Below are 26,786 nucleotides of genomic sequence, written 5' to 3'. Positions count from 1 at the left end.
GTTGACCCGGACGTGTGGCAGCAGTTGTGCCAGGATTTTTCATCGCTCTCTCCAGATCAGGCGGCGGACCTGGATTTTGACGTTACTGTTGGCGACCTCCTTCAAGCAGCGAAAGCCATGCCAAAGGGGAAGACTCCTGGATCCGATGGCCTGCCAGTAGAGTTCTATTTGCGTTTTTGGGACGTCCTTGGCGTGGCCTTGTGTGAGGTTTTTAGGGACAGCCTGGAAAGAGGGACCCTCCCAGACTCTACGCGCGGTGGACTTATAAAGCTCCTCTGCAAAGACCCCAGCAGGAAAGAAGAGCTATCAGCCTGGCGACCCGTGACATTATTGAACATGGACTATAAGATCTTCGCCAAAGGGATGCAGTTACGCCTCAGTCGGGTAATGGATCTACTAATCTCTCCTGTCCAAGCCTGTGCGGTGCCAGGACGCGGAATTCAGCAGCACCTGTTCGCACTGAGGGACATTTGCTATTGGGCAGCTGACCGCAAGGCCACGGCGTTCTTCCTCACCATTGACCAGAGGAACGCGTTCGACAGAGTGAACCACGTCTTCTTGTGGTACGTGTTGCGGCGAGCTGGGCTCGGCGAGGACTTCCAGCGCTATGTGCAGGTGCTCTATGCGGAGGCGGAAAGCCGAGTGCTGGTAAACGGGCGGCCATCGACTGCGTTTAAGGTGGAAAGAGGCGTCCGTCAAGGATGCCCACTGTCTCCGCTCCTCTCCTGTATGTTCTGGCATTCGAGACAGCGATTTGCAACCTGTCCAAAGGAGGCCTCGTACCTCGCCTACCGGTACCCGGAAGTCAACGGTTCCCAACCGTATTTGCATATGCGGACGACCTGACCGTGTGTCTACCTTCGGCCTCTTCAGTGCGACGGGTGTTGGGATGCCTCGAGTTGTACGAGCATGCCTCAGGTGCGGCGGTGAACACCCAAAAGTCCGCCATCATGCCACTCGGACCAGACTTCCCCTACACTGACGTTTGCGGTGTCCCCGTGAGGCAGTCCTGTCGTATCCTCGGCATCGTCTTCAACTGGAGAGGACCGCTTACTAGCAACTGGTCCACGGAGGTCAGACGAATGGAGGACCATTTGCTGGAGCTGGCTGAGCTCGAACTGGACTTTAGAGAACGCAGCGAAGTGGTCACACATCGCATCTGCAGTAAACTCTGGTTCATTGGCGCAGCTTTCCAACCTGCTGTTGTAACGGCACGCAGAGTCAATCGTCTCCTCTTCCAATTCTTCTGGAACGGAAAACCAGAGAGAGTGAAGCGGGCGGTCATGATGCGACCACCTGAGTTTGGCGGATGGCGGATCCCAGACATTCTGCTGTTTTGCGCCGCTCTGGGGCTTCACCTGCTCTTTCAGGTGCTTCGTGATCGACAGCACATCTCCCATGACCTCGCGTTGTTCTTCGCTGGTACAGCTGTGCGGGATTTTGGGGGCACCGTCGACCATACACGTCCCCGTGCAGATCGCCTCATGACATTTTACCGGATCATGAGGAAGTACTCCTCGATGCTGCGGAATGCCCTGCCTGAGGCCGACTTCACCACCTGGACGACGAGGCAACTTTACGAGGCCTTGTGTGACGTCAGGTTCCCCCTTCCCGTGGCCGCACCTACGCCGAACAGAAGCCGCATCGCGTGGAACATCCTAGAGGGCTCCCGAGTCGACGTTGCTTGGCAACATTCACACGCCGTGCTGCCTGTCCGCACGAGGCTTCAGCGCTTCGGGTTGGCGAGAACAAGCGACTGCCCTACGTGCGCCGGCATGGAAAACCACCATCATCTGTTTTATGCCTGCATCAATGCGGCCGCCATGTGGCGCAAGGTCGCCGACCTATATCGGCTACCTGCGGTGTCCTACGAAACGGTTCAGTACCTGGACCCGTCGCCTGTCCCAGAGCGCAAGCAGCCGGCCTTCTTTCTGCTGGTGGCTGAAGTTGTGTACCAGTTGTGGTGCTCCAGAACGAGGGCTCTTCACGGAAGCCAGAGCGAGAGCCTCGTGAAGATCATGCTCTCGTGTCGAATCTCTCTGAAGACGCGTCTTCAAGACGAACTGCGCATCCTCGGGTCTGTAAAGTTTCGTCGACGGTGGAAGAGCCACCACCAGCTGTTCGTCCTGGTGAACGGACACGTGATGGTGAAGTTGTGACTTGTTTTTCTTTGTTGTCTTTTTCGGAGTGTGAAAGACTATTGACAGACTTGTATTGAGTTGAACTCCTTTCCACACGGGAGAGGGGGTAGTCGTTAGTATGATGTCCGGGTGATTGTACTTTTTGTTTTTGTTGCTGTTGGCTTGTTGCTCCGAAGCAAAGTATCTTACAATGTCGGCCCCAAATGAGGGCGAGTCACCTTGTGTGTGTTTTTCATGTAACTGTTTATTACTTACAATACACTTTACTAAAGATCACCGTGGAGGGGGACAGCACAATGAGCTTCTAAACAATTTTTGATAGGCCTAACCCGTTTGGGGAAGGCTACATCATTCAATTCAAAGAGAAAACATGCGTCCAGGTCGGACGAGTCCTGACCAGCCACACCCCCAGCCCAAAACAGATAAAACAAATAGAGGAAAAGAAACAAAGAGAGAAACAGGACTCCACCACTTTGCCTCTCATGTGTTTGAAATAGGGCGTCGAGGAACGTGGAAAATTCAGGACATATGCTCTGGTCTTCCTTCAAATCCGCGTATTGATCTTCCGATCTTTCGCGGTGGAGGGAGGCGAAAGGGAGCCGGTCCTTCATATTTCGAGAAGGGCCCCTTGATAACGCGGTCCGCCCCCGGGTGGGCCGTGTCTTGGAATGCGCGGCCCGTAAAACGGTCGTCGGGGCAACATCGCTTGCGGTGTTGTTTCCGGGAAGATTTTTTCTAAAGATCTTTCGCCTTTTACTATATATATATATATAGAATAGAAGCTTGGGAGGGCGGTTGACCACGAGAATGAAATAAGCTGGAAAAATCAGAAGACGACAAAGAGCTTACAGGAAAACACAAAGGGGAGTTTATTAACACATATAGGGACAGGGGTCGACGTTTCGGCAGTCAGCGCTGCCTTCGACGGGACTGGGGTTTGGTGACAAGAACAAGCTTTATACATGGGAGAGGGTTATGTACAAGGGAAAGAGAGCAGCGCATGCGCTTTTGTCATGACTAACATAGGTTGGTGACTAAGTGAAAAGGGAATGACCGGGTCTGTGCAGCAGGACCTTGAGGAAATACCCGTGAGCCTGAAAAAGAGACAAAAGAGCGTATGTATTGTGCTGGATTAGGAATGCAGGTTGCGAATAGTAGAAAGGATTCCTGGATCTTCGTTTATCTGACACTGGAATTTATGAATGAGATAAGACTCGCGCTGTTCCCTGAGCCGCTGGGAAAGAAAGCCTGACTGCAGGATGAAAATAGATATATTGGTGATTGAGTGTCCTGGTTTACTGAAATGGCGCGACACTGGCAGATTAGGTTTCTTCGCGACGTCAGATTTGTGGTTATTGAATCGCGTTCTAAATGAAGTAGCTGTCTGTCCGATATATTGGGCGTTGCATTCATTGCATTGAAGAAGATAGACAACATTGGAAGAATTACAGTTAAAGTCGCCATTAATGTTGACCCGGTAATTAGAATTGGTACTTTCTGCATAGTTAGCGGCTTGCATTGATTTACAAATTTTGCATCTAGTTGCATTACAAGGGTGGCAACCAATGTTATTTTCTGGAAGTTTGTTAATTTTGGCATTTACTAGTCTGTCTTGGATGTTCCGCGCCCGGCGATAACTTACGCGCGGTGGCTGTGAGAATATTTCCTTCATCCGATCAGATTGTGAAAGAATTGTGTAGTGGCGGTTGAGTATCCGGCTAATGTTAGGAACGCTGCCATTGAATGTGACAGTGAGATTTACTGCAGAATTTCCATTGGCTCGAGGAGATCTTTGGAGCAATTGTTGGCGATCTGTGGATCTTGCTCTGGCTATAGCGTCTTTAACAAGTTTGTCCGGGTATTCACGATCAATGAAGGTTTGTTCTAGTCGTTGGAGATGGTTGTCTAGTTCGGCATCGTTAGTGCATATTCTGCGGTAGCGCAATGCCTGACTATAAGGTATGGCTAACTTAGTATGCCTTGGATGGCAACTGCGGAACGATAAGTACTGCTGAGCATCTGTAGGCTTCCGGTATAAGTTGGTTGAGATGCCGCCGTTTTGTAACTTGACTTCCACATCCAAGAAGGTAACAGTGGAGGCGGAGTAGTGGGAGGTAAATTGAATGTTAGGGTGAATTTGGTTGAACCGGTTGATGAACGTGAGAAGGTCGCTTTCAGAATGAGGCCATATGATAAAAATATCATCTAAAAATCTCTTGTACACAAGTGGTTTCAATACGGAACATTCGAAAAATGTTTCCTCCAGGGATGCCATGAAGATATTTGCATAGTTGGGGGCCATTCTCGTGCCCATAGCTGTCCCGTTAACTTGCAGATAATGCTTGTTATCAAATTCAAAGTTATTGGAGGTCAAAATAAGTGTTAGCAGTTCGGTGAGGACAGTAGGATCATACGGCTGGTCAGGTTGATTTTTGTATGCTGAAACGGCCGCTGCTATACCATCTGCGTGGGGAATATTAGTGTAAAGGGACGTGACGTCTAACGTTGCCAAGAGACAGCTTGAGGGAACGGTTACTTGCGATACAGTTTGAAGGAAATGGTTGGTATCTTTGACGTAGCAAGGTAATTTAGGGGGGATAGACTTGAGAACGTGATCGACGAAGGACGATATATTTTCTGTAGCGGTACCGTTACTGGACACAATTGGTCTTCCGGGATTGCCTGGTTTATGTATCTTAGGGAGCATGTAAAATCGGCCTGGTTTAGGGTCTTTAGGAAGTAAGTATTCGTAGAGCGCATCGCCAATTTTCTTAGTGGTCTTTAACCGTTTTAGTGTTTTACATATATCTGCGGCAATTTCATTGGTGGGATCGGATTCGAGAGGTTTGTAAAAGTCTGCACAATTAAGTTGACGGAGTCCTTCCGCCACATAAGCTTGCTTATCCATTACGACTATGGCACCTCCTTTATCAGCCTGTTTGATGATGATACCTTCGTTGCTTTCTAGCGCGGACAAGCTTTGCTGTTCTGCTTTCGTAAGATTGTGCCGGAATTTCCGATTGGTTGAGTTTGCATAAGTACTGAGAATATCTTTCTGAACAGCTTTGATATACATATCAAGACTTTTATCTCGGTTCGGGTTGGGAGTAAAATCGGATTTTATACGGAAAGGATTTAGATTTGATTGCGGTTTGTCGTAGAAGTATTCCGTAAGGCGTAGTCGCCGCGCAAAGTTGTCAAGATCCAGATGTAGCTGATAATCATCGATTTTACTGTTATTGGGACAAAACGATAATCCCTTCTCCAGGAGAGAGATTTCCGCGGGTGTAAGGTCACGAGAAGAAAGGTTCACTACGCTACATTTGGTTAGTGTGGGGATGTCGGGGGCAAACTGGCTGTTGCTGTCTAACGGGGTATCTGGACGTAGTTGTGAAGTATTGCTACGGGCTTCGGAATTAGGGGGTGCCGAATCTGTGGAAGTATTATGAGTTGGAGGGCAATCGATTTTGTCTCTAAATAATTTATTTTGCTTTCGGAGCTTCAGGTGGATGTTTTTCTTTTGGAGGAATTTGTCTAACTCTGATCTATGAGAATGTGACAACGAGGTAGTGCTGTTAATGGCGTCGGCGTCTTCGGATAGAGACTGGATAGTATCTTGGCAGTGAGAAATTAGAATTTTAGTTAGGTCTAAAGATGGCTTTGTTAAGAATGGACAGCCATTGCACATTGCGTTCATGGTTCAGGGGGAAGGTTGATGTTTTGTGGATTTCTAGACCACGCGGAATCCTGTCGTTTTCCCGTCGAAGGCAGCGCTGACTGCCGAAACGTCGACCCCTATCCCTATATGTGTTAATAAACTCCCCTTTGTGTTTTCCTGTAAGCTCTTTGTCGTCTTCTGATTTTTCCAGCTTATATATATATATATATATATAAAGACTATATATAAAGAGGAGGAAAGACGACGACGAGGTTCCGAGTGGCTGTGTTGTTCCAGAGCTCCTGCGTAGTTTTCGTAAATTTTGGTGAAATTTCAGTTATTCCGCGTCCCGACACCTGGTTATGGGTTCCGAAGGGTTCCCGGGGGAGTTGGCGGCGCAACTTCGTCAAGACATGACGTTCAGTCTGCATGCGGACGCAACGGTGAGGACTAAGCAAGTCCTGGATGCGGTGGTTTCGGTCATCCCGTTACGAGAACTTCGTACAGTTCGTCCTGCTAGACAGGGCCGATATTTTGTGACAGCCCACACCTTGCGGGCTGTGGAAGCGCTACGTGCTTTGGGTTGCCTCGCCGTCGGCAACAAGTCGTACCCTTTGGTCTCGCTCGCATCACCGGTTAAGGTGATCACTGTCCTCGACCTGCCCGCGGAACTTCCCGACGGGGATCTCGATGCCGTTCTATCCAGGTATGGAAGAGTTATCAAGTCTCATAGGGAGAAGTACCGAGAATTTCCCTCCGTGGAAACGGGCACTCGCAAGGTGTTGTTGGAGGTCAGCAAGGAGGTCCCCAATTCCATCTCCGTTCGTGGGTTCCAGGCCATGTGCCTGTACTCAGGCATGCGGAAGCTTTGCCGTCATTGCAGCCGAGAGGGGCACTTCGCTGCCGAATGCGCAACACCGAGGTGTAACAGATGCGGTAGCTATGGCCACGAAGCCAGCTCTTGCGAGGAACGCTGCCGGAAATGCGGGGCTGATCACTGGACTACGCGCTGTCGTGTCACTACGTATGCCAGTGTAGCTAACGACCAAGTCGAGCTGATGGAGGAGGTTCCTAGCGAGATAGCAGGACAAGGCCTTGGGCAAGACGAAGCCCATTTGGAATCTTCCGCGGTTCCCCGTGAGGAAGAGACGGGGATCGAAGGTGCGTCGAAAGAAGTCGCCGCTGTGACCTCTGAAGGACGGATGGAAGAGACGTCCCTGGACTCCATCCCGGTCTTGCAACCCGCTTCAGCCATTGGCAGCGAGGCCTCTTCTGCAGCAGTAGCGGACTCCCAACGGGGTCTCTGGGAGACTAGGTCTGTCATTGAGAGTGATGACTCCGACACTCGTCTGGTAATTGATGATCACGGAGTAGTTGACGAGGTCTCAGATATGTCGACGTCGACGTCATCTGATGAAGACGATGGTGTCCTGCCCAAGCGGGCCCACTTGTCGATTGGGTCTCAAGGGCAAGCCGCGGTTTCGCAGAAAGATGGATGGCAAACGGTCGTCTCCAAGAAGTCTCATCGCAAACGGAAGCCGAGACAGGTCACCAAGCGTCCTGAGGAACCCCGCCTCCCCTTAACTCTTGGTCATGAAAATACTGACGCTTAATGTAAGAGGCTTGCGCCAACACAGGGAGCAGAGAATGCTTGGGTCTCTGATAGAATCACTGCAAGTCGACGTGGTTCTACTTCAAGAAACGCATTTTAGCAGCCGCCAAGAGGCTAGTGATTTTGAGAATAGGATTGGCGTCACCGGTTTTTTCAGCTTCGGCTCGCCACGGTCAAGAGGAGTTGCAATTGTGTTTTCACCGCGGTTTCGCGGATCTGTGCTCAGACACTCTTTCGACTACGAGGGAAGAATTGTCTCAGTGGACGTGTGTGTGCGGGGACGCGATCAACGTATCATCTCAGTGTACGCACCGACGGACTATCGTGAGAGGAACGATTTTTTCAGATGCGTTGACCCCTACATTTACGGCAAGAATAATGTTGTTCTAGGCGGTGACTTCAACTGCGTTATTGATGAAGGCCATGATAGGATAGGTGGTACCGCGAGTCAACAGCCCTGGAAGTCTAGAGAACTGAAGCGTCTTCTGAATGCCTGCCACCTAACTGATGCCTGGAACCACGTTCACGGGTACACTCCAGGCTTTACTTTCGTTGCCGGAGATCGTCAAGTCAGGCTCGACCGTTTTTATGTAACGTCGTCGATTGCTTCTTCAATCACAGACTGTGCGGTTCTGCAGGTCGGTACCTCTGCTGAGTTTTTTTCGGACCACAGAGCTGTTGTCCTGGAGACCCGCGACCAGGAGGGTTTTGGACGTCAACCGTCACCGTGGCGCTTAAATCTGTCCCTGCTCGAGGATGAGAGAATAGTGACTGAAGTTCGCGCTTACCTCCAGGCACGACTAGAAGAAGACACGTCATTGGTGTGGTGGCGCTCAGTAAAGGACGGGGTGCGTGACATCTTCAAGCAGTGGGGGAAGAAGTGTGCGGCTGAGCGGCGCCACGAAATACGTGTTATTCAAGTGGGTCTACGGGGTCTCCTAGAAACCGGCTTGTCTTCACCAGAAGAGATTTCGGCCTTCAAAGAGCTGCAAGCCGAGCTCTCTGCTCTCTTGTGTACCAGGGCGTGGGGCTGGTCACCTCCGGGTAATGAGCCGGCGCGCCTGCGAGTTCCAGGCCATGTACGGACAATAGTGGCGGACTCTCACCGTTTGCCTCCAGTACAATTAGAGCGGCTGGTGAAAGAAGACGGTTCTACCGCAAGCAACATAGAGGACTTAGTGAGCACTTGTCAGCTATTTTACGCCCGACTATTCTCAAAGAAAGGTGCGGATGCCTCGCTGTGGGATGAAGTATGCGAAGACTTCCCAAGTTTGACATCAGATCAGTCAAGTGACTTAGATTTCGACGTTTCCGTCCACGAACTTTTCGTGGCTGCAAGGGCTATGAGGAAGGGAAAGACACTGGGTCCGGATGGCCTACCCGTGGAGTTTTATCTTCGCTTCTGGGACTGCCTTGGCGGGGCTCTCCGGGACATTTTCGGCGCTTCTCTCGAACAGGGCATTCTCCCAGAATCCACCCGCTGTGGATTAATCAAACTTTTGTGCAAAGACCGCTCACGTTCTGAAGACCTGTCTGCCTGGCGACCGATTACTCTGCTGAACGTATACTACAAGTTGTTTGCCAAAGTCCTCCAGCTTCGAATTTCGAGAGTTCTGGACCTTATAATCTCTCCTGCACAGGCATGTTCGGTTCCTGGTCGAAGTATCCAGCAGCATCTCTTTGCCTTGCGTGACATCCTTTACTGGGTCGCAGACAGAAGATCGTCAGCACTCGTCGTCTCCTTTGATCAAGAGAAAGCCTTTGACCGGATCTGCCACGCCTTCCTGTTTTACATCATGCAGCGAGCGGGCTTTGGCGAACGTCTTCAACGCTTTGTTCGTGTCCTGTACCCTGGAGCAACCAGTCAAGTGCTAGTGAATGGCAGACCATCTGCAGCCTTCCCGGTGCACACGGGTGTAAGGCAGGGATGTCCCTTGTCGCCTATCCTGTACGTTCTCGTGTTCGAAGTCGCAATCAGGATGCTATCTAAGGAGAGCAGGGTGCCCAGGCTTCCTGTACCAGGCAGTCATCGCTTCCCGACGCTATTCGCGTACACGGATGACCTTACCGTGTGCTTGCCTTCGCCAGCTGCAGTTAAGGAAGTTCTGGACGTCTTGGGAAAGTACAGTCGTGCGTCTGGTGCAAAGGTGAACGAGCGGAAGTCGTCAATCCTGGCAGTTGGCGCCGATTTTCCATTCACAGACGCGTATGGCATACCTGTCAAAGAGTGTTGTCGCATCCTTGGAATCTATTTCAATCGAAGAGGCCCACTCACCAGGAATTGGGCGAACGCTGTGCGAGATGCAGCGGACCGGATCGACTCACTTTCGGCGGTTTCCTTGGGCTTCAGAGACCGTGCAGAAGTTATACGACGACACTTATGTTCGCGTTTCTGGTTCTTCGGAGCTGCCTTTCAACCAGCAACTGTAACAGCCCGTAGAGCCAACAGCATGATGTTTCGGTACTTCTGGTCTGGCCGTCCCGAACGAGTGACAAGAGCAGTGATGATGAGGTCACCGGATGTAGGAGGATGAAGGATCCCGGATGTACGACTGTTTTGTGCGGCTTTAGGCCTCGCTTCTCTATTCGCGGTCCTGCGTGACTCTACGCACATCTCGCACGATCTGGCCGTCTTCTTCACGGGCACCTCTATCAGGGATTTTGGAGGCTCGTTTGATCACCGGCGACCCCACGCGGAGCGGTTGATGACATTCTACAGGATCATGCGTGGCTATGCAATCAGTCTCCATCGCCACCTGCCGGACAGCGACTTTCCTATGTGGTCCGTTAGGCAGTTGTACGAGGCTCTCTGCGAAATAAGCTTCCCCACCCAGGCAACATCGGGAAATCGCAGCCGTATTTCATCCCGCCTGATCGAGAGCTCGAGGGTCGATGTGCTCTGGCAGCACTCCCACGATGTCCTACCGGTGAGGGCCCGCCTACGTCGTTTCGGCTTGTCCCGTTCAGATGAGTGCGTGTTATGCAGAGCTGTCGAGACTCATCGCCATACTTTCTACGAGTGCGTCAACGCAGCTGCCATGTGGAGGAGGGTAGCGGCCATATATCGCCTGCCTGGTGTGTGCTATGATACCGTTCATCTTCTCGACCCCATCCCCGTGCCCGCTCGAAAACAGCCTTCATTTGTGCTACTCGTAGCAGAGGTCACCTTCCAGTTATGGTGTGCTCGCACCCGATCAGTGTACGGTGCCCAGCCGACGAGCGTGGTGTCACTGATGATGGCTTGTAGGGTAGCCCTGAGGACACGGCTACAGGCTGAACTCAGATCGCTCGGCAGGGACGCTTTTCGCAGGAGGTGGAAGTCACATCACAACCTGTTCGTTTTCGTGCACGGACAGATTGTGATGCAGTTCTGATATTTATGAGGTGTCACGTGAGCTACACCCCAAGCCCAAAACAGATAAAACAAATAGAGGAAAAGAAACAAAGAGAGAGACAGGACTCCACCACTTTGCCTCTCATATGTTTGAAATAGGGCGTCGAGGAACGTGGAAAATTCAGGACATATGCTCTGGTCTCCCTTCAAATCCGCGTATTGATCTTTCGCCTTTTACTAAGCCTTTTACGCCTTTTACTAAGGACGACGACGACGATCGTTCGATCGGCTGTGTTTTCATCGAGCTCTCTGCTTATATTAAGAAGAAAGACCGTGCTTTCTGGCCTGTAAGTTTGGCTTATTACTGGGTCTTTTCTTTCACGTGTACCACACGCCCCGACCCCGACGATGGGTGCCCAAGGGCTCCCTAGGGATGCTGGGTGATGAGGCTATCGTCCCTTTTAACAGCATTTTTAACTTCTTGAAAGACACCGGGATAGTCAATCTCGTGTAATTTTGTATAGATATTTTATGTATTTTTAAAGTTTTTAGTAAAGTAAAGTTTTTACTGGACATCGCATAGAAGTTTAACTGATCACATCCCTATCATTGTTCACGCACATATTTAATTAGTCATAATTTCACCATAGTTTTGGCGCACTATGACCTTAGTTGTCTGTGCGCCATAAAAACCGGAATCATCATCATCATCAGCTCCCTAGGGAGTTGGTGGCGCAACTTCGCCAAGACCTTACGTTCTGCCTCCATGCTGAATCTCAAGTAAGGACGAAGCAATTGATGGATGCGGTCTTGGCTGCTATTTCACTGAACGACTTGCGTTCGGTGCGACCCGCTGGACTGGGCCGCTTCTACGTGACAGTCCACACCATGCAGGCTGTTGACACGCTCCGTGCGTTGGGCTCGTTTACCATCGGGAACAAGACTTACCCCTTGGTGTCCCTGGCGTCGTTCACTAAGGTAGTGACGGTGCTGCATCTGCCAACGGAGATGCCGGACAGCGACTTGGACGCAGTGCTGACAAGGTACGGGCGAGTCATCAAGTCGCATCGGGAAAGGTACAGGGATTACCCTACCGTTGAGACGGGCGCCCGTAAGGTACTGCTCGAGGCGACGAAGGAGGTGCCGAACTTCATCGTCGTGAGGGGCTTCCAGGCGATGTGCCTGTATTCGGGAATGCGCAAAGTCTGCCGCCGATGCAGTCAGGAGGGCCACTTCGCCGCCGAGTGCACGACGCCGCGATGCCGTCGCTGCCTAGCCTATGGGCACGAAGCTATCTCCTGCGAGGAAAAGTGCAGGAAATGTGGGGCCGACCATTGGACCAGCCGCTGCAGGGTGACCACTTACGCAAGCGTTGCCCACGACGATGTTGTGCAGCTCCGCGAAGGGGATGCGGAGAAAGCCCATCGGGAAGAGCTGGAACAACAAGAAGCGATGCTCACCGAGTTGCTTACCTTGCCTACGGGGGCTGCCATTGTAGCCTCTGGGAACGTCTCTAGAGAAGAGCCCGCCATGGCGGTGCCCGAGGAGAGTGAATCAGAAGCACCTGCCACTGCAGGGCTTCAGGAAGTGACCAAGACGTCAACCGATGCTGAGGAATGGCTTGACGGTGCTGACTTTTCGCACCCAGGCGCACCATCAGTCGACAGCGACGGCTCAGAACCTGGTCTCGTCATCGACGAAGAAGCCTTCGACGACGACGCTGCTAGCAAAGACCTGCAGGAGGACAAGAATGCAGGTGGTCAGCCCCCGAAACGTCCGCATCCCTCGACCGGCTCCATGTCGTATTCGACGCCGTCGTCAGAAGAAGAGTGGTTGTTGAAGGAGGGCAAGGGCACCCCGAAGCCTGACTGCAAGAAGGCCAGGCAAGATACCACTGTAACGTCCCCACTCACCCTCCCATTACCCGATAATGAAGGTGTTGACACTCAATGTTAGAGGGCTTCGGCAACATAGAAAACAAAGAATGTTGGGATCCCTTCTGGAATCCCTACAGATTGATGTGGCCTTCCTACAAGAGACCCACTTCGGAAGCTGCTACGAAGCAAGGAGTTTCGAGCAGCGAATCTCAGTCAAAGGTTATTTTAGCTTCGGCAGCACTCGTGCCAGAGGTGCTGCGATTGTTTTCAGGAACACTTTTCGTGGTCAAGTAGCCAGACACTGCTTTGACTACGAGGGAAGAGTGGTGTCCGTCGATGTATCCGTAAATGGAAAAGACATCCGACTTGTGTCCGTATACGCCCCGACGGACCATCAAGAGCGCAACGAGTTCTTCAGAGGCCTTGACCCCTATCTAATGGGCAAAAGAGACATTCTGGTCGGAGGGGACTTCAATTGTGTCCTGGATGACGTACGCGATAGGGTCGGAGGTACTCCGAGACACCAACCCTGGAAAGCAAAGGAGTTACGCCGTCTGCTGAGGGCCACCAACTTGACGGACGCCTGGAACCAGTTACACGGTGTTACGCCTGGGTTCACCTTTTGCTTCCGTGAACGCCAAGTCAGGCTGGACCGGTTTTACGTGACACAGACTGTATCTCCCATTCTCGTCGACTGTGCTGTGGTACAAGTCGGCACATCGGCCAACTTCTTTTCCGACCATCGGGCTCTAGTGTTGGAAACCCGCGACCAGCAGGGCTTTGGCCTACAACCTACGCCGTGGCGTCTAAACCTGTCCTTGTTGGAGGAAGAACGTGGGTAACCGAAGTTGCCACATACCTCCGTGGTCGCATGCAAGAGCCCCGTAGCCTCGACTGGTGGGATAGCGTTAAAGACGGCGCGCGAGACATCTTGCGGACATGGGGTAGAAGACTGGCGGCTGAGTCGCGCAAGGAGATCGCGATGCTACAGGTTGGACTCCGAGGTCTCCTGGATGCTGGCTTGACGACACAAGAAGAGCGCACTGCGTACAAGGAACTTCAAGCTGACCTCTCTGCTCTCCTGTACCGCAGGTCGCAAGGGTGGTCAACACAGACAGCAGGGATTTTCAGCCCTCGGCACACTTCGGGAAACGTTCCACGAATTCGGTCCGTCCTCGCCGACACACTTCGATCGCCGCCTGAACGTCTTACAAGACTTGTACGCGAAGACGGTTCCGTCGCCACCAGCATGGACGAGCTGATGAGCACCTGCCACTCGCTTTACGCAAGCCTGTTCGACCGAAAGGTGGTGGACACCTCTTTGTGGGAGGACGTTTGCCAAGACTACCCGAGTCCCACCGAGGACCAGTCGTGTGACCTTGATTTCGAAGTGACGCCGTTGGAGCTCTCCAAGGCTGCCAGGACAATGCGGAAAGGCAAGTGTCCAGGGCCCGATGGTCTCCCGGTGGAGTTTTATTTACGCTTCTGGGACATCATCGGCGCTGCTCTGTGTGACGTCTTCGCGGAGGCCGTCGAACAAGGCTGCTTGCCAGCATCATCGCGCTGTGGCCTTATCAAGTTAATTTGTAAAGATCGAAGTCGATCGGAAGACCTCACGGCCTGGGGACCGATTAGTCTACTAAACGTGGACTATAAATTGTTCGCTAAGGTGATTCAGCTACGCCTCGCCACCTGCATCGATCGGCTCGTGTCCCCTGTTCAGGCCTGCTCGGTTCCCGGAAGAAGCATTCAGCAGCACTTGTTCGCTCTCCGGGACATTTACTACTGGGTGACATGCACGGGCTCTCCTGCGTTCATCGTCTCGTTTGACCAGGAGAAAGCGTTTGACTTGGTGAGCCACGATTTCCTGCATTTCGTCTTGAGACGTGGGGGATTTGGTGAGCCTTTTCGGTGCTTTGTTCGAGTGCTCTACGCTGCCGCTCAGAGTAAAGTGTTGGTGAATGGAAGAGCTACTGCGCCATTCAACGTCTGATCAGGAGTGCGGCAGGGGTGTCCGTTATCACCTCTGCTTTACGTGCTTATCTTCGAGGTGGCCATCCGAATGCTCTCCGACGAACGTCAGGTCCCGCGACTTCCCGTCCCAGGCAGCAGCCGGTTTCCTACCATCTTCGCCTACGCGGATGATCTGACTGTATGCTTGCCGGAGCCAAGGGCAATCCAACAGGTGGTGGCCTGTCTAGTCACATACAATGCAGCGTCCGGCGCAAGACTGAACGAACGGAAGTCAGCGGTGCTTGCTCTCGGGGAAGACTTCCCCTACGTCTCAGCGTACGGCATACCGTTGCATGAGTCTTGCCGCATCTTGGGAGTACATTTCAATCGAAGAGGTCCACTTACCAATAATTGGGCCCTCGCCCTGCAAGACATGGAGGCCCGTCTGAAAGCGCTGTCTTCAGTGGATTTGGATTTTAGGGATCGCGCCGAGGTTGTCCCACGGAATGTTTGTTCTCGGTTGTGGTTCTTTGGGACGGCCTTCCAGCCCGCCACTGCAACGGCTCGAAGGGTGAACCGCATGACATTTTCCTGCTTTTGGAATGATCGTCCTGAACGAGTGCAGCGGTCAGTGATGGTTAGGCCACCACAAGAAGGGGGCTGGAACTTCCCCGACGTTCGCCTCTTCTGTATCGCCTTGGGCCTTGCGTCGCCGTTCAGCATTCTTCGCAGCAAGGACCACATCAGTCACGACCTTGCCATCTACTTCTCCGGCTGCTCGATACGGGACTTCGGAGGCTCTTACGACAATGGACGCCCGCACGCCGAACGTCTAATGACGTTCTACCGTTTGATGAAGATGCATGCCGTTAGGTTTCATCAGTTCCTGCCAGAGGCAGACTTCCCGATGTGGTCTGTCCGTCAGATCTACCGAGCACTCTGCGACATAAGCTTTCCAATTAGGGAGCAGCAACAACACGACCGAAGTCGCATCGCATCGAGGCTCATTGACGGAACAAGGGTCGACATCCTATGGCAACATACGCACGACATCCTTCCTGTACGAGCAAGACTGTACCAGTTTGGGTTAACCCGGTCGGATACGTGTGTGCTGTGTGTGAGAGGGAAACGCACCGCCACATCTTCTACAATTGTATCAATGCGGCGGCTTTGTGGCGTCGAGTGGCTTCCGTCTACCGGATTCCCCGAGTGTCCTATGACACGGTCCACTACCTGGACGACCTCCCAGTACCATCGAGGAAGGAACCCGCCTTTCTGTTGCTGGCAGCGGAGATATGCTTTCAGTTGTGGTGTGCGCGGACGCGTTCCGTCTACGGAGCGGCACCGGCTGCGCTCCTGAACCTGACACTTGCGACACGCGTGGCACTCAAGACCCGCCTAACGGCAGACTTTCGTAGACTAGGCAGGGACGGTTTTCGACGCCGATGGCGAAGTCATCATGATGTGTTTGTGCTCTGCCAGGGAAACATCCTGGTCACCTTTTAGACAGTCGTGTGAGGTTCTGTCTGTTCTTTTCCTCTTAAGCAAGTGCACTATGGTTTTGACGTATATCATTCTAAATAATCAATTTACTAAAGTAGACCTACTCGTGTAACTTTTGTATAGCGTAGTATAGTGTTGTAGTATAGTGTTGTAGTATAGTGTTGTATATTGTGTTGTATATCGTACAGTGTAGTGTAATGTAAAGTATAGTGTAGTGCATAGCGCATGTGTACAGGGTATCGTAGTGTGGTGTGGTGTATAGCCTTGTATAGTCTTTTTATAGTGTATTTTGTACAGAGATGCTCGCCGAGATTTGCCAGACTTTTAAACCAGAGGCATTATGCGCCTGTCTGTTGTATAGTTGTATAGTATTTGTATATGTTGTATAGTATTTTGCAATGTGTGCTTCCCTTTATGCATGAGAGTTTTTGGTATCTGTGTAACGTAAGGTTTTGGTTTTGTCTGGCCTTGAGGCCTTTGTTTAATCTTTCAATAAACATTTACTACAGATCACCGTGGAGGGGGTCAGCACAATGAGCTTCTAGACAATTTTTGATAGGCCTAACCCGTTTGGGGAAGGCTACATCATTCAATTCAAAGAGAAAACATGCGTCCAGGTCAGACCGGCTACACCCAGACCCCCAAGACGAGTCAAAGAAATAAAGAAAAAAGAAGAGAGAGAGACGGGACTCCACCACTTTGCCTCTCAAATGTTTTAAATAGGGCATCGACGAACGTTGAAAATTTAGGACATACGCTCTGGTCTCCCTTCAAATCCGCGTATTGATCTTTCGCCTTTTATGGCCTTCCCATGGTGCCCTATAGCACAGTGAAGTTCCTGGACCCGATGCCGGTGCCCGCAAGGCCACGACCAGCCTTCCTCCTTCTGGTCGCCGAGGTGATATATCAGCTGTGGTGTGCCAGGACCCGGTGCGTGTACGGTGCTCAGCCAGCCACCCTGGTGGACCTTCTGTTCGCGTGCCGCATGGCCATAAAAGTGCGCCTGCAGGGGGATCTTCGTACACTCGGCGTGGAGTTGTTTCGGCGGCAGTGGCGAAGCCACTACAAGTTGTTTGTGCTTGTGAACGGCCAGGTGACCCTAAAGATATGACATTCACGAACACATCAATTCTTGAACTCGCAATGCATTGTGTATTCGCTCGCTGGTTTGGGGTGGGGGAGGTACCAGTTTGGGTTCCTTTGAGTTTTCGAGTTTTCGGGTTTGTGGTCGCTTTTCGGCTTGTATACCGTTTATACACACCTGTAACATGTAAATAGCTTGTAAATCACTTGTAAATATTTGTAAATAATTGTTTGTAAATACTGGCGTATATACTGCCAATGAGTGAGAGTATGTGTGAGAAGTGTGGCGCATTGTGCATTGCGCAGGTGTGGTAAATGGGCCTAATATTTCCGCTGTGGCTTTGGTGGGTTTGGTGGGTGTGCTTTGATGGGTTCTGTACAGTGCCTCATGTGCAATGCTTTAAATGTTTCACATTATCAATAAATATTTACTAAAGATCACCGTGGAGGGGGACAGCACAATGAGCTTCTAGACAATTTTTGATAGGCCTAACCCATTTGGGGAAGGCTACATCATTCAACTCAAAGAGAAAACACGCGTCCAGGTCAGACGTGTCCTGACCGGCCACACTCAGACCCCCAAGACAAGTCAAACAAATAAAGGAAAAGAAAGAGAGAGAGACGGGACTCCACCACTTTGCCTCTCAAATGTTTTAAATAGGGTGTTACAGGAAGGAAACTCGGAGACCCGCTGTCATGAATATGGTCCCACTTTATTCCAGAGGGGCGGATCCAAACTGCCTGAACGAAGGTACAGGCCCGAGTGCCTGGCTCGCGATCCCTCCTTCTCTTTCGGTACTCGCGTGGGCAGAAACGTCCTCGTCGATTCCCAACATCCTCCCGGGGGCGGCAGTGGTGTCCTCGTGGGCCTCTAGCAGGTACAGACGCTGAGCAGGACGTGACGTTTCTCTTCCGTTTGCGAGTCTGATAGTGAAGCTCCGGACGATCCCGTCGCGCCCCGGGTGTGTGGCTACAACGATGGCGGTTTTCCACAACAATGGTGGGAGGCGGTCGTCTTCAACGATGACAAGATCACCAGGCTTCAGAGCTGTAGGAGATCCGCCAGCACCTTGGTGCGCAGAACGGAGCTGGAGGAGATATTCCCTTTTCCAGCGCTTCCAGAACACTTCAATGGCTTGCTGGCGTCGTTCGCTCCGTCTGCGTAACGTCAAGGGCGTGCTCTGTTGCTGGACCTTCTCGAGAAGCGGCAGCCTGGCAATACGACTCCCGACGAGGAAATGAGACGGGGTTAGAGGGAGCACCTCTTGAGGATCCGTGGATATGCTAGTGAGGGGTCTGCTGTTTACGGCGGCTTCGACTTCGTGAAGGATGGTGACCAGTTCTTCGAATGTCTTGCGACTATGGCGGAGGGTCAGTCTTAGGGATGATTTCACCGTGCGGATCATGCGCTCCCACCACCCACCCCACCAGGGGGCGGAAGGGGGGTTAAACCTCCAAGTGATGCGAAGATTGCTGGCGAAATCTTGGACGGGTTCCGTGGACAGGAGAGTGAGGAGGTGAGCGCATCGGTGGAACGTGCGGGCGTTGTCGGAGTATACAAGTGATGGAACACCGCGTCGAGCGACGAAACGGCGGAAAGCGAGAAGAAAAGCCGGGGCGGTCATATTTGTGACGAGCTCGAGGTGAATTGCTCGAGTCACCGCACACGTAAAGAGGGCCGCGTATGCTTTAGATGAGGCGCTTGAGCTGACTCGGACATACAGCGGACCGCAGAAGTCCACGCCAGTGACGTCGAAGGCGGTGGTCGGTGTTATCCGCTCGCGAGGTAGTGGGGCGACAGGCGCGGATTCTGGACGAAGTCTCGTGCGGCGGCACCGCAGGCACTGACGAAGTACGCGTTTAACAGTTTGTCGTCCCTTGAGCAGCCAGTATCTGTCGCGGAGATCGAGGAGCGTTGTATGAATGCTTGCATGGCAGAGGTGGAGGTGGGCATACATGATAATGAGGGCCGTGAGGCGGTGATGGCTTGGGAGCAAGATAGGGTGTTTTAGGTCACTTGGGTCGGAGAGGGCTTCAAGGCGGCCACCGACACGGAGAATGCCGTCATCGTCCAGTATAGGTCGGAAGAGTCTGATGGCTGATGATCGAGCGAGCTGCTCGCCGCGCTGAAGCGCGGAAATCTCGCCGACGAAGACGTCACCTTGCGACCGCCGAAGCCAGTAGATTTCTGCCTGATCAAGCTCGCGTGCGGTTAGGGGACCGCGTACGGGCGACGCCGTGTGACGAGCGTTAGCGACGAAGCGGCGTACCCAAGCGGTAATCCGGAGAACCGTGCTTAGATTGCCGTAGCGGTCTAAATCGAAAATAGCCGGTAACCTGAGCGAGGGAGCGGGGCAGACAGTGGTCTGCGTGACGCGTTCTTCATCTTGCGGGACTGGAGTTAAGCTTGAAGAGGGCCGAGAAGGCCAGGAGTCTGCCTGCATGGTGAGCCAGTGTGGGCCGTGCCACCACAGGGGTTCGGCGGCGAGTCGCTGAGCAGACACACCGCGAGTGACAAGATCCGCGGGGTTCTCTTGTCCGGGGCAATGACGCCACGTGTGACCGGCAGAGAGGCGTTTGATTTCGGTGACGCGGTACTGCACTGCGGTGTGCGAGGAGCGTTCAGAACTGGCGCGTTGGATGTCGCAGAGGAGGGAAAGGTGATGCTCGCCGCAGGTGGAGCACGTTAGGTACCTGAAGGAACGGCATTCGCGTGAGACATGGTTGTATTTGCCGCAGCGGAAACAGCAACGTTTGGCTGAGAGAAGTCTACGCTTGTCGGTGGAAGACACAGCTGCGTGGCAATCTTGAATGGCGTGAGAGGGGCTGTTACACAGCGGACAATTACGAGGACGGTGATTTGTCGAGCGGGCTGCTAGTGAGAGGGCTGTCGGGAAACTGGCAGGCTGCTCCGGGGAGGGGCAGGATCGCTGCTCCCGCGGTTCCCGTTGGGATACACGACGCTGAGCAAACTTGCAATCCTCTCGGCTCTCGATATGACTGCGAAGAAAGGCCAGCAAGCTCGAAACTGTTTCGGAGCGTTCGTCTGACATCTGCCCCTCAGCGCATGGCGGCTGAAGAGGACTTGAGGGCGCTTTCTCGAGCTGTCGCTGGCGAAACTCGACGGCCAGCTCTTCCGGTATGCAGCGCATCACTACTCGGTGCAACACGACTGCGTAACGGGACTGAGGAACTCCAAGATTCTGTAAGCAACCGGTTCTAAAGATGATGGTGTCGTAGAGTTCTCGCAACTTCTCTACATCTCTGGCCGAGGATACAGGGGGCAAATTGAGCAGCTTATCGACGTGAGCATCTACGAGCGCCGCTGGTCGACCGAATCGATTCTGTAAAGTCGTGATCGCCGTGTCATAATTCGCTTCAGAGATGGAAATTCCCTCGACGGAACGTTTCGCTGGACCCGACAAGTAGGACAGTAGATATTTAAACTTTTCGATTCTGGGCAAAGCTTCGCAGTTATGAATTGTGGTTCGGAAGTGATCCCAAAACGCTTGCCAGTCCTCTGCCTTGCCCGCAAATGTGGGGATCTGCAACTTCGGAAGAGCGACCGTTCTAATGCTGGATGGAAGCTGGTGAGGATCACGAGGAGCGGGTGCGACGGTAGGACTGGGCGCGATACTGCGACGAGCTCTTGCCACGGCAAGGTAAATATCGTCCTGGTAACGTGTGGCTGTAGTATACTCATCTTCGAACGCGTCATCGCTGACTTCGTCCTGGATTTTGGAGTCCAGCTCTCGCAACTGTTCAGCCTTTTGTTCCAGCAGATGAGCGTTATCGGTGATCTCGCTGAGGTTTGGATCATCGGAGATGTGCAGGCCTTCCAACTTGTTGAAGAGCCGTGTCACCGCCGCGCGAAGGACGGTACGAGCCTTCTGTGGACGACTCATTGAAGGCGAGGATGGCAGCGGTATCCGAGTGATTCCTTGACGGAGGAGAGCGGCAGGAGATTCCCGGGTTTCGGCACCAACAAATATATGTTACAGGAAGGAAACTCGGAGACCCGCTGTCATGAATATGGTCCCACTTTATTCCAGAGGGGCGGATCCAAACTGCCTGAACGAAGGCAACAAATATATGTTACAGGAAGGAAACTCGGAGACCCGCTGTCATGAATATGGTCCCACTTTATTCCAGAGGGGCGGATCCAAACTGCCTGAACGAAGGTACAGGCCCGAGTGCCTGGCTCGCGATCCCTCCTTCTCTTTCGGTACTCGCGTGGGCAGAAACGTCCTCGTCGATTCCCAACATAGGGCATCGACGAACGTTGAAAATTCAGGACATATGCTCTGGTCTCCCTTCAAATCCGCGTATTGATCTTTCGATCTTTCGCGGTGGAGGGAGGAGAAAGGGAGCCGGTCCTTCATATTTCGAGAAGGGCCCCTTGATAACGCGGTCCGCCCCCGGGTGGGCCGTGTCTTGGAATGCGCGGCCCGTAAAACGGTCGTCGGGGCAACATCGCTTGCGGTGTTGTTTCCGGGAAGATTTTTTCTAAAGATCTTTCGCCTTTTACTAAAGATCACCGTGGAGGGGGACAGCACAATGAGCTTCTAGCAATTTTTGATAGGCCTAACCCGTTTGGGGAAGGCTACATCATTCAACTCAAAGAGAAAACACGCGTCCAGGTCGGACGTGTCCTGACCGGCCACACCCCGACCCCCAAAACAAGTCAAACAAGTGAAGGAAAAGAAAGAGAGAGAGACGGGACTCCACCACTTTGCCTCTCAAATGTTTTAAATAGGCCCAAGCAGCACAAAGGACTGGGATTCGGCTGGGAACGTAACGGGGATGATGGGTTCGAGGTGGCCGATATCGCCGTCACAAGCCCGACTGCTTCCCGACTATGTGAGGGGGAAGAATTGAGGGAGAGGGAAACTACATGAAATTATTTCCCGATAGATCCCCGTTCGTGTCCCGGTCAGAATTCTTTCCCGATAGATTCCCGTTTGCGTCCCGGCCAGGATTCTTTCCCGATGGATCCCCGTTAACGTCCCGATCTGCTGTGGTGTACTGGCTAAGTATTTCTTCCCGCTCGTCTCCCGATGTTTATGCAGATTCGGTAACACGTGATCGGATGGTACTGCTTGAGACAAAGTTTCTGAAACACGGGTATTCTGTATTGGACTTCTCCCAGCCACCTTTGGGGAATGCTTGTTGAACAGAATCCTTGGGAAAAATCTGCCCAACGATTCTGTTCAACAAGCGTCCCCCTTAAGCCGCAGGGGAGGCGTGGAGAAGTGAAATACAAAACACCCGTGCTTCAGAAACTTTTGTCCCAAGCTGTACGAGACAGTGAAGCATCCCTTCAGGAAGGAATTTGGCTGTCTGGTATGAGGTAACTCTTTCAAACATTGGGCTGCAGTTCACTTCATGTGTTGTGTTGTGTTGTATGACAGAAAACATGCACACGCAGTACCCTGAACAGAAGTATTAATGGAGCCTCACTGCAAAGCAGGCAAGTACAAGATACTCGGGAAGAGTCGGCCACGCCCGAACGAAACGACCGAATCCCCAGAAACGAAAAACTCACGTGGAACGAAACGAAGAGAGCTTTAGCAAGTCGAACTGATCGGACGAAAGCCGCTGCACCGAAACCCGCAAAGACTACGCTGGAGCTCCCTGCATTTGGGCTACCGCGACTGCCATCGCCATCATCTTTGTTTTCGTTGTCATTGCTGGGCGCAAATGGCCGGCGTGTGTGTTGTTAATGTTTCTGTGCTACAAGTTTTGCAAAGTTTGGTTCGGAGGGAGTATGGAACGCCGTTTTGTGGTCAACGTGGCCAGAGTGCCTCAAAAGTACTCCTGCCGCATTCTGGTCACTGTTATAAGTGTGATGCCCTGACACCATCAGCAGCTTTTAAGTAGATTCATGGCACATGAGGAACCTGTGATGTACACCATCGCACACAGTCAAGAAAAATGTAGCATTTAACCTTGCTTTCCTTCATTATAACAAAAAAAAGAAAGAAAGAAAGAAAGAACACTAGAGAAAGGGTCGGCAAAACAGTGAGTGTTTTGTTGTTGTTTTTGATGCTATCGATCTCTCACTGTCAGATTGCACTGCCGATCTGTTCACAATCATAACTAACTAATACCTTAGCTTTGGCCAATCTCATGTTGCAATTTTGCTTCAAACACAACATTCAGTGATTCTTATGAAAACAGCAGCATTTCTCGAAAGATCCTGGAACGGCCACAATCTCAAGAGGTAGTACGATTCTACCCGTCGTCATATTTCGTCCGCCAAGCCATTGCGCGGAGATGTTGGCTCCATGCCCATTTCAACACAGGCTCACTCGCCCGCGCTCGCGCGTCGTCGCTTTGCCTTCATGCCACCAGCCAGCGCTGCCTGTCGCGCATGCGCTGTTCTTGTTGGGTTCGCTTTGGCTGCTGTAACGGTCGTTTCTCGTCGCCGCGTGTAGTTCGCGTAATTGCGAGCGTTCCAGCAAGTCTAAAGCGTTTAAGAGGCTTTGTATTGTTGTTCTCACCTGATGCTGTCGTTCTTGCAACCCGTCTGATATTGCAACTGTCTGTAAGTGGAAGCGTTTCTTCTAACCGCGAGCAGACCAGTCGGTCTCGTTTGACATGTCAAAGAGTGAAGACGCTGCCTTGCATGTGAAGCCAAATCGTTCTTCGCCTTCAGGATTCTTGCCGTTTCAGGTGTGTAATTAATATAACTGTGAAGTAATATGTTCGACTGCGCCATGCATTCTCATTGTCCGTTTTACTCTATTTGCAGGGATCTGCACAACGACAGGGAGATAGAACGCCAAGTGAAGTCTACTGTATGCTTTGTGCAGACGGTATGTCATATGTCTCTACACTGCTCTACATATAGGTGTCCTGCCATCGTATTTTCTGGAACGACATTTCATGCAGGTTCAGCGTGTATGACGCAGCGGCCTCCAGCAAGAGAAACTCAAGCACCGTGTTCAAATGCGGTGGGGACTCTTGCTCGACATAACAACGCTTAGAAGTGCTTTTTCGGAAGAAGGACAAGTTGGACCGGAAATGAGGACCTAGGTGTGCTCTTTTGCGTTGTTGTTCACCGTTCGATCATTACCAGTTTTTGTGTCCCCGTGAGTTCAACGCTCAGGTATGTTGATGATAAATGGATATGCGTTAAAAGGTACGTACTCCGGAGTGGTGAATTGTTGTGGTGAAGTGATTTGTTGCTGCTATCTCCTGTTTCGTGAGGGTTCTTGTCGGTACTCATATACCGCAGGCATGAGGGGCTTTCTTTGCAGAACATTTCAGTGAACCAAGACTGCAGCATTTTCAAGATTGCCATAACCAGCATCAATGCAGCTCTCATGTCAACATCAGCATCAAGACAGCTCTGATGTGAGCATCAGCCAGGGCAGCTCTGATGTTAACATCATCATCAGAGCAGCTGTGATGTTAACATCAGATCTGATGTGATTTGGGACACTGTCTTGATGCTAACATCAGCTGGTGTTAACATCAGCATCAGAGCAGCTCTGTGTTAGCATCAAGACAGTGTCCCAAATCACATCAGACCTGATGTCGCTTTTTTTTTTCAATAGGGATGCTTCTCCCTGACCATGTTTTTTTTTTTGCTTATTGACGTTTTTGTGAAGGAACGCTGGATATGTGCACACCATTGACTGTCAGCTCTAGTCCCGGTCAGCTGTCATTTTTTACAGTTCTCGTTGTAGTAATTGCTAGTCATTTGCACCAAAGGCGCTGGATGTGAACTATTTTCTCTTTCCTGGACTTGCATTTCTCCCAGTCGTTGGCTTTGTCATTTTTTCATAATTTAAATTTTCTCTTGGTAACTCTTGAGTTTCGTAATCCCTACACTGTGCATTTTACCATTTTTGATAAAGCTCATTCCACATACCGTGCACAGACTATTTTGTGCTGACGTGCAGCAATTGTTCCGTTACGTCTAATGTTACATGCCATTTATTTTTGTGTCTGGGGTACTGAAGCGTGAGCAGATAGGCAGACTGCCTATTACTGCATAACTTCGTTCTCTTTGAGACACCACCACTTGTGCAGGCAGACCGCCTCTTGCTGTGTGCTTTTTCTTTCTTTTGAGACACCGTTGACGTGCTAGTGGTTACGCAGGCAGGCTGCATATTACTGTATACCATTTCCCCCCATGCAGCAATTTTACCGTTAGGTCTAATATTAATGCTACAAGCCGTTCATTTCTTTCTGGGCCACTACCGAAGTGCAAGTGGTTAGGCAGACTGCCTACTACTGTATACCTTTTTTGTTTCCTTTCAGAGACCACCTCTTACTGGGTACGTTTCCCCCCCCCCCCCCTTTTGAGACACCATTGAAGGGCCAGTGGATACGCAGGCAGGCTGGATATTACGGTAGACCATTTCCACCCTTTTCTTTTCAGGCTACATTGCCAATGACAGTAGTTATGCGGACAGGCTGCATATTTCTGTATACCCCTCTTTTTTTGTTTTTCATTTCAGACACAATTGGCATACATTGGGTGATGCAGGCAGACTGCTTAGTGTGCACCACTCGTCGTTTAGTCTATTGAGGTGCTACAAGTGTTGTGTCAGTCTATTTCCTCTCCGAAAATAAAGTGTTGGGCTCTACACACACTGTTTACACTCGAAATTATTGTAATTATTAAAAATAAGCATATTAATGCTAAAATATGCATGGGGGGAGCCCCCTGCCAGCATTATCGGGGATCCGTCGGGGACCTGCTGGGACCGAATACTTGCTGCCGATGTCGGTCCTTAATCATCCCGGTGTTGCAAACTGGAGGAAGGACCGGTATCGGCTGGTGGCATGCCCCCGACTTTGTAGGATTCTTTCCCGATGCTGGACCGGCTTCGCCCCGGTCCTTTGTGCTGCTTGGGGGGCATCGACGAACGTTGAAAATTCAGGACATATGCTCTGGTCTCCCTTCAAATCCGCGTATTGATCTTTCGATCTTTCGCGGTGGAGGGAGGCGAAAGGGAGCCGGTCCTTCATATTTCGAGAAGGGCCCCTTGATAACGCGGTCCGCCCCCGGGTGGGCCGTGTCTTGGAATGCGCGGCCCGTAAAACGGTCGTCGGGGCAACATCGCTTGCGGTGTTGTTTCCGGGAAGATTTTTTCTAAAGATCTTTCGCCTTTTACTAAAGATCACCGTGGAGGGGGACAGCACAATGAGCTTCTAGCAATTTTTGATAGGCCTAACCCGTTTGGGGAAGGCTACATCATTCAACTCAAAGAGAAAACACGCGTCCAGCTAGGACGTGTCCTGACCAGCCACACCCCGACCCCCAAAACAAGTCAAACAAGTGAAGCAAAAGAAAGAGAGAGAGACGGGACTCCACCACTTTGCCTCTCAAATGTTTTAAATAGGGCATCGACGAACGTTGAAAATTCAGGACATATGCTCTGGTCTCCCTTCAAATCCGCGTATTGATCTTTCGCCTTTTCGACGACGACGACGAGCGGGTTGGGATGTGTTGTTCGATCGCTCTGCTAAATTTCACTGAATTTTGTTTAATTTCAAGCTCCTGGCAGCCTCTTCCAGCTGCGTTTCGCCAAGGAAGATGGCAGCCCGTCGGAAAATTCAACGTGAGTTAAGCTTTTTCTTGGAAACGGACCAGGACGTTCGCATGAGC

At 51.6% G+C, this 26,786-nt stretch overlaps 2 protein-coding genes, 1 long non-coding RNA gene and 2 other non-coding genes across 7 annotated transcripts; 4 read left to right on the top strand and 1 right to left on the bottom strand.

The window, feature by feature from the left end:
- Positions 1 to 12,729: 12,729 nt before the first annotated feature.
- On the top strand, positions 12,730 to 13,464 carry LOC135389501 (uncharacterized). Its single transcript, XM_064619543.1, has one exon. The coding sequence runs from the start codon at positions 12,730 to 12,732 to the stop codon at positions 13,462 to 13,464; it is 735 nt and encodes a 244-aa protein (XP_064475613.1).
- Positions 13,465 to 17,874: 4,410 nt separating this feature from the next.
- Positions 17,875 to 21,066, bottom strand: LOC135389495 (uncharacterized). The gene has a single exon (XM_064619538.1). The coding sequence runs from the start codon at positions 21,064 to 21,066 to the stop codon at positions 17,875 to 17,877; it is 3,192 nt and encodes a 1,063-aa protein (XP_064475608.1).
- A 569-nt stretch (positions 21,067 to 21,635) lies between these two features.
- Positions 21,636 to 21,762, top strand: LOC135379621 (U5 spliceosomal RNA). The gene has a single exon (XR_010419100.1). It is a non-coding gene; the product is annotated as a U5 spliceosomal RNA (small nuclear RNA).
- Positions 21,763 to 23,218: 1,456 nt separating this feature from the next.
- Positions 23,219 to 25,765, top strand: LOC135372804 (uncharacterized). 3 transcript variants are annotated; one of them, XR_010416124.1, is made up of 5 exons: positions 23,219 to 23,836; positions 23,916 to 23,979; positions 24,056 to 24,520; positions 25,433 to 25,524; positions 25,633 to 25,765. It is a non-coding gene; the product is annotated as an uncharacterized LOC135372804 (long non-coding RNA). The 3 variants fall into 3 exon arrangements; XR_010416125.1 differs by having other exon boundaries at positions 24,056 to 24,199; positions 25,433 to 25,765; XR_010416121.1 differs by having other exon boundaries at positions 25,433 to 25,765.
- Positions 25,766 to 26,238: 473 nt separating this feature from the next.
- LOC135379620 (U5 spliceosomal RNA) lies at positions 26,239 to 26,365 on the top strand. Its single transcript, XR_010419099.1, has one exon. It is a non-coding gene; the product is annotated as a U5 spliceosomal RNA (small nuclear RNA).
- The last annotated feature ends 421 nt before the right edge of the window (positions 26,366 to 26,786 follow it).

The sequence above is a fragment of the Ornithodoros turicata genome, chromosome 1, assembly GCF_037126465.1.
Source record: "Ornithodoros turicata isolate Travis chromosome 1, ASM3712646v1, whole genome shotgun sequence".
Lineage (NCBI taxonomy): Eukaryota > Metazoa > Arthropoda > Arachnida > Ixodida > Argasidae > Ornithodoros > Ornithodoros turicata.
Note: the sequence above shows the minus strand (reverse complement) of the source record. Positions and strands in the feature narration are given on the sequence as shown.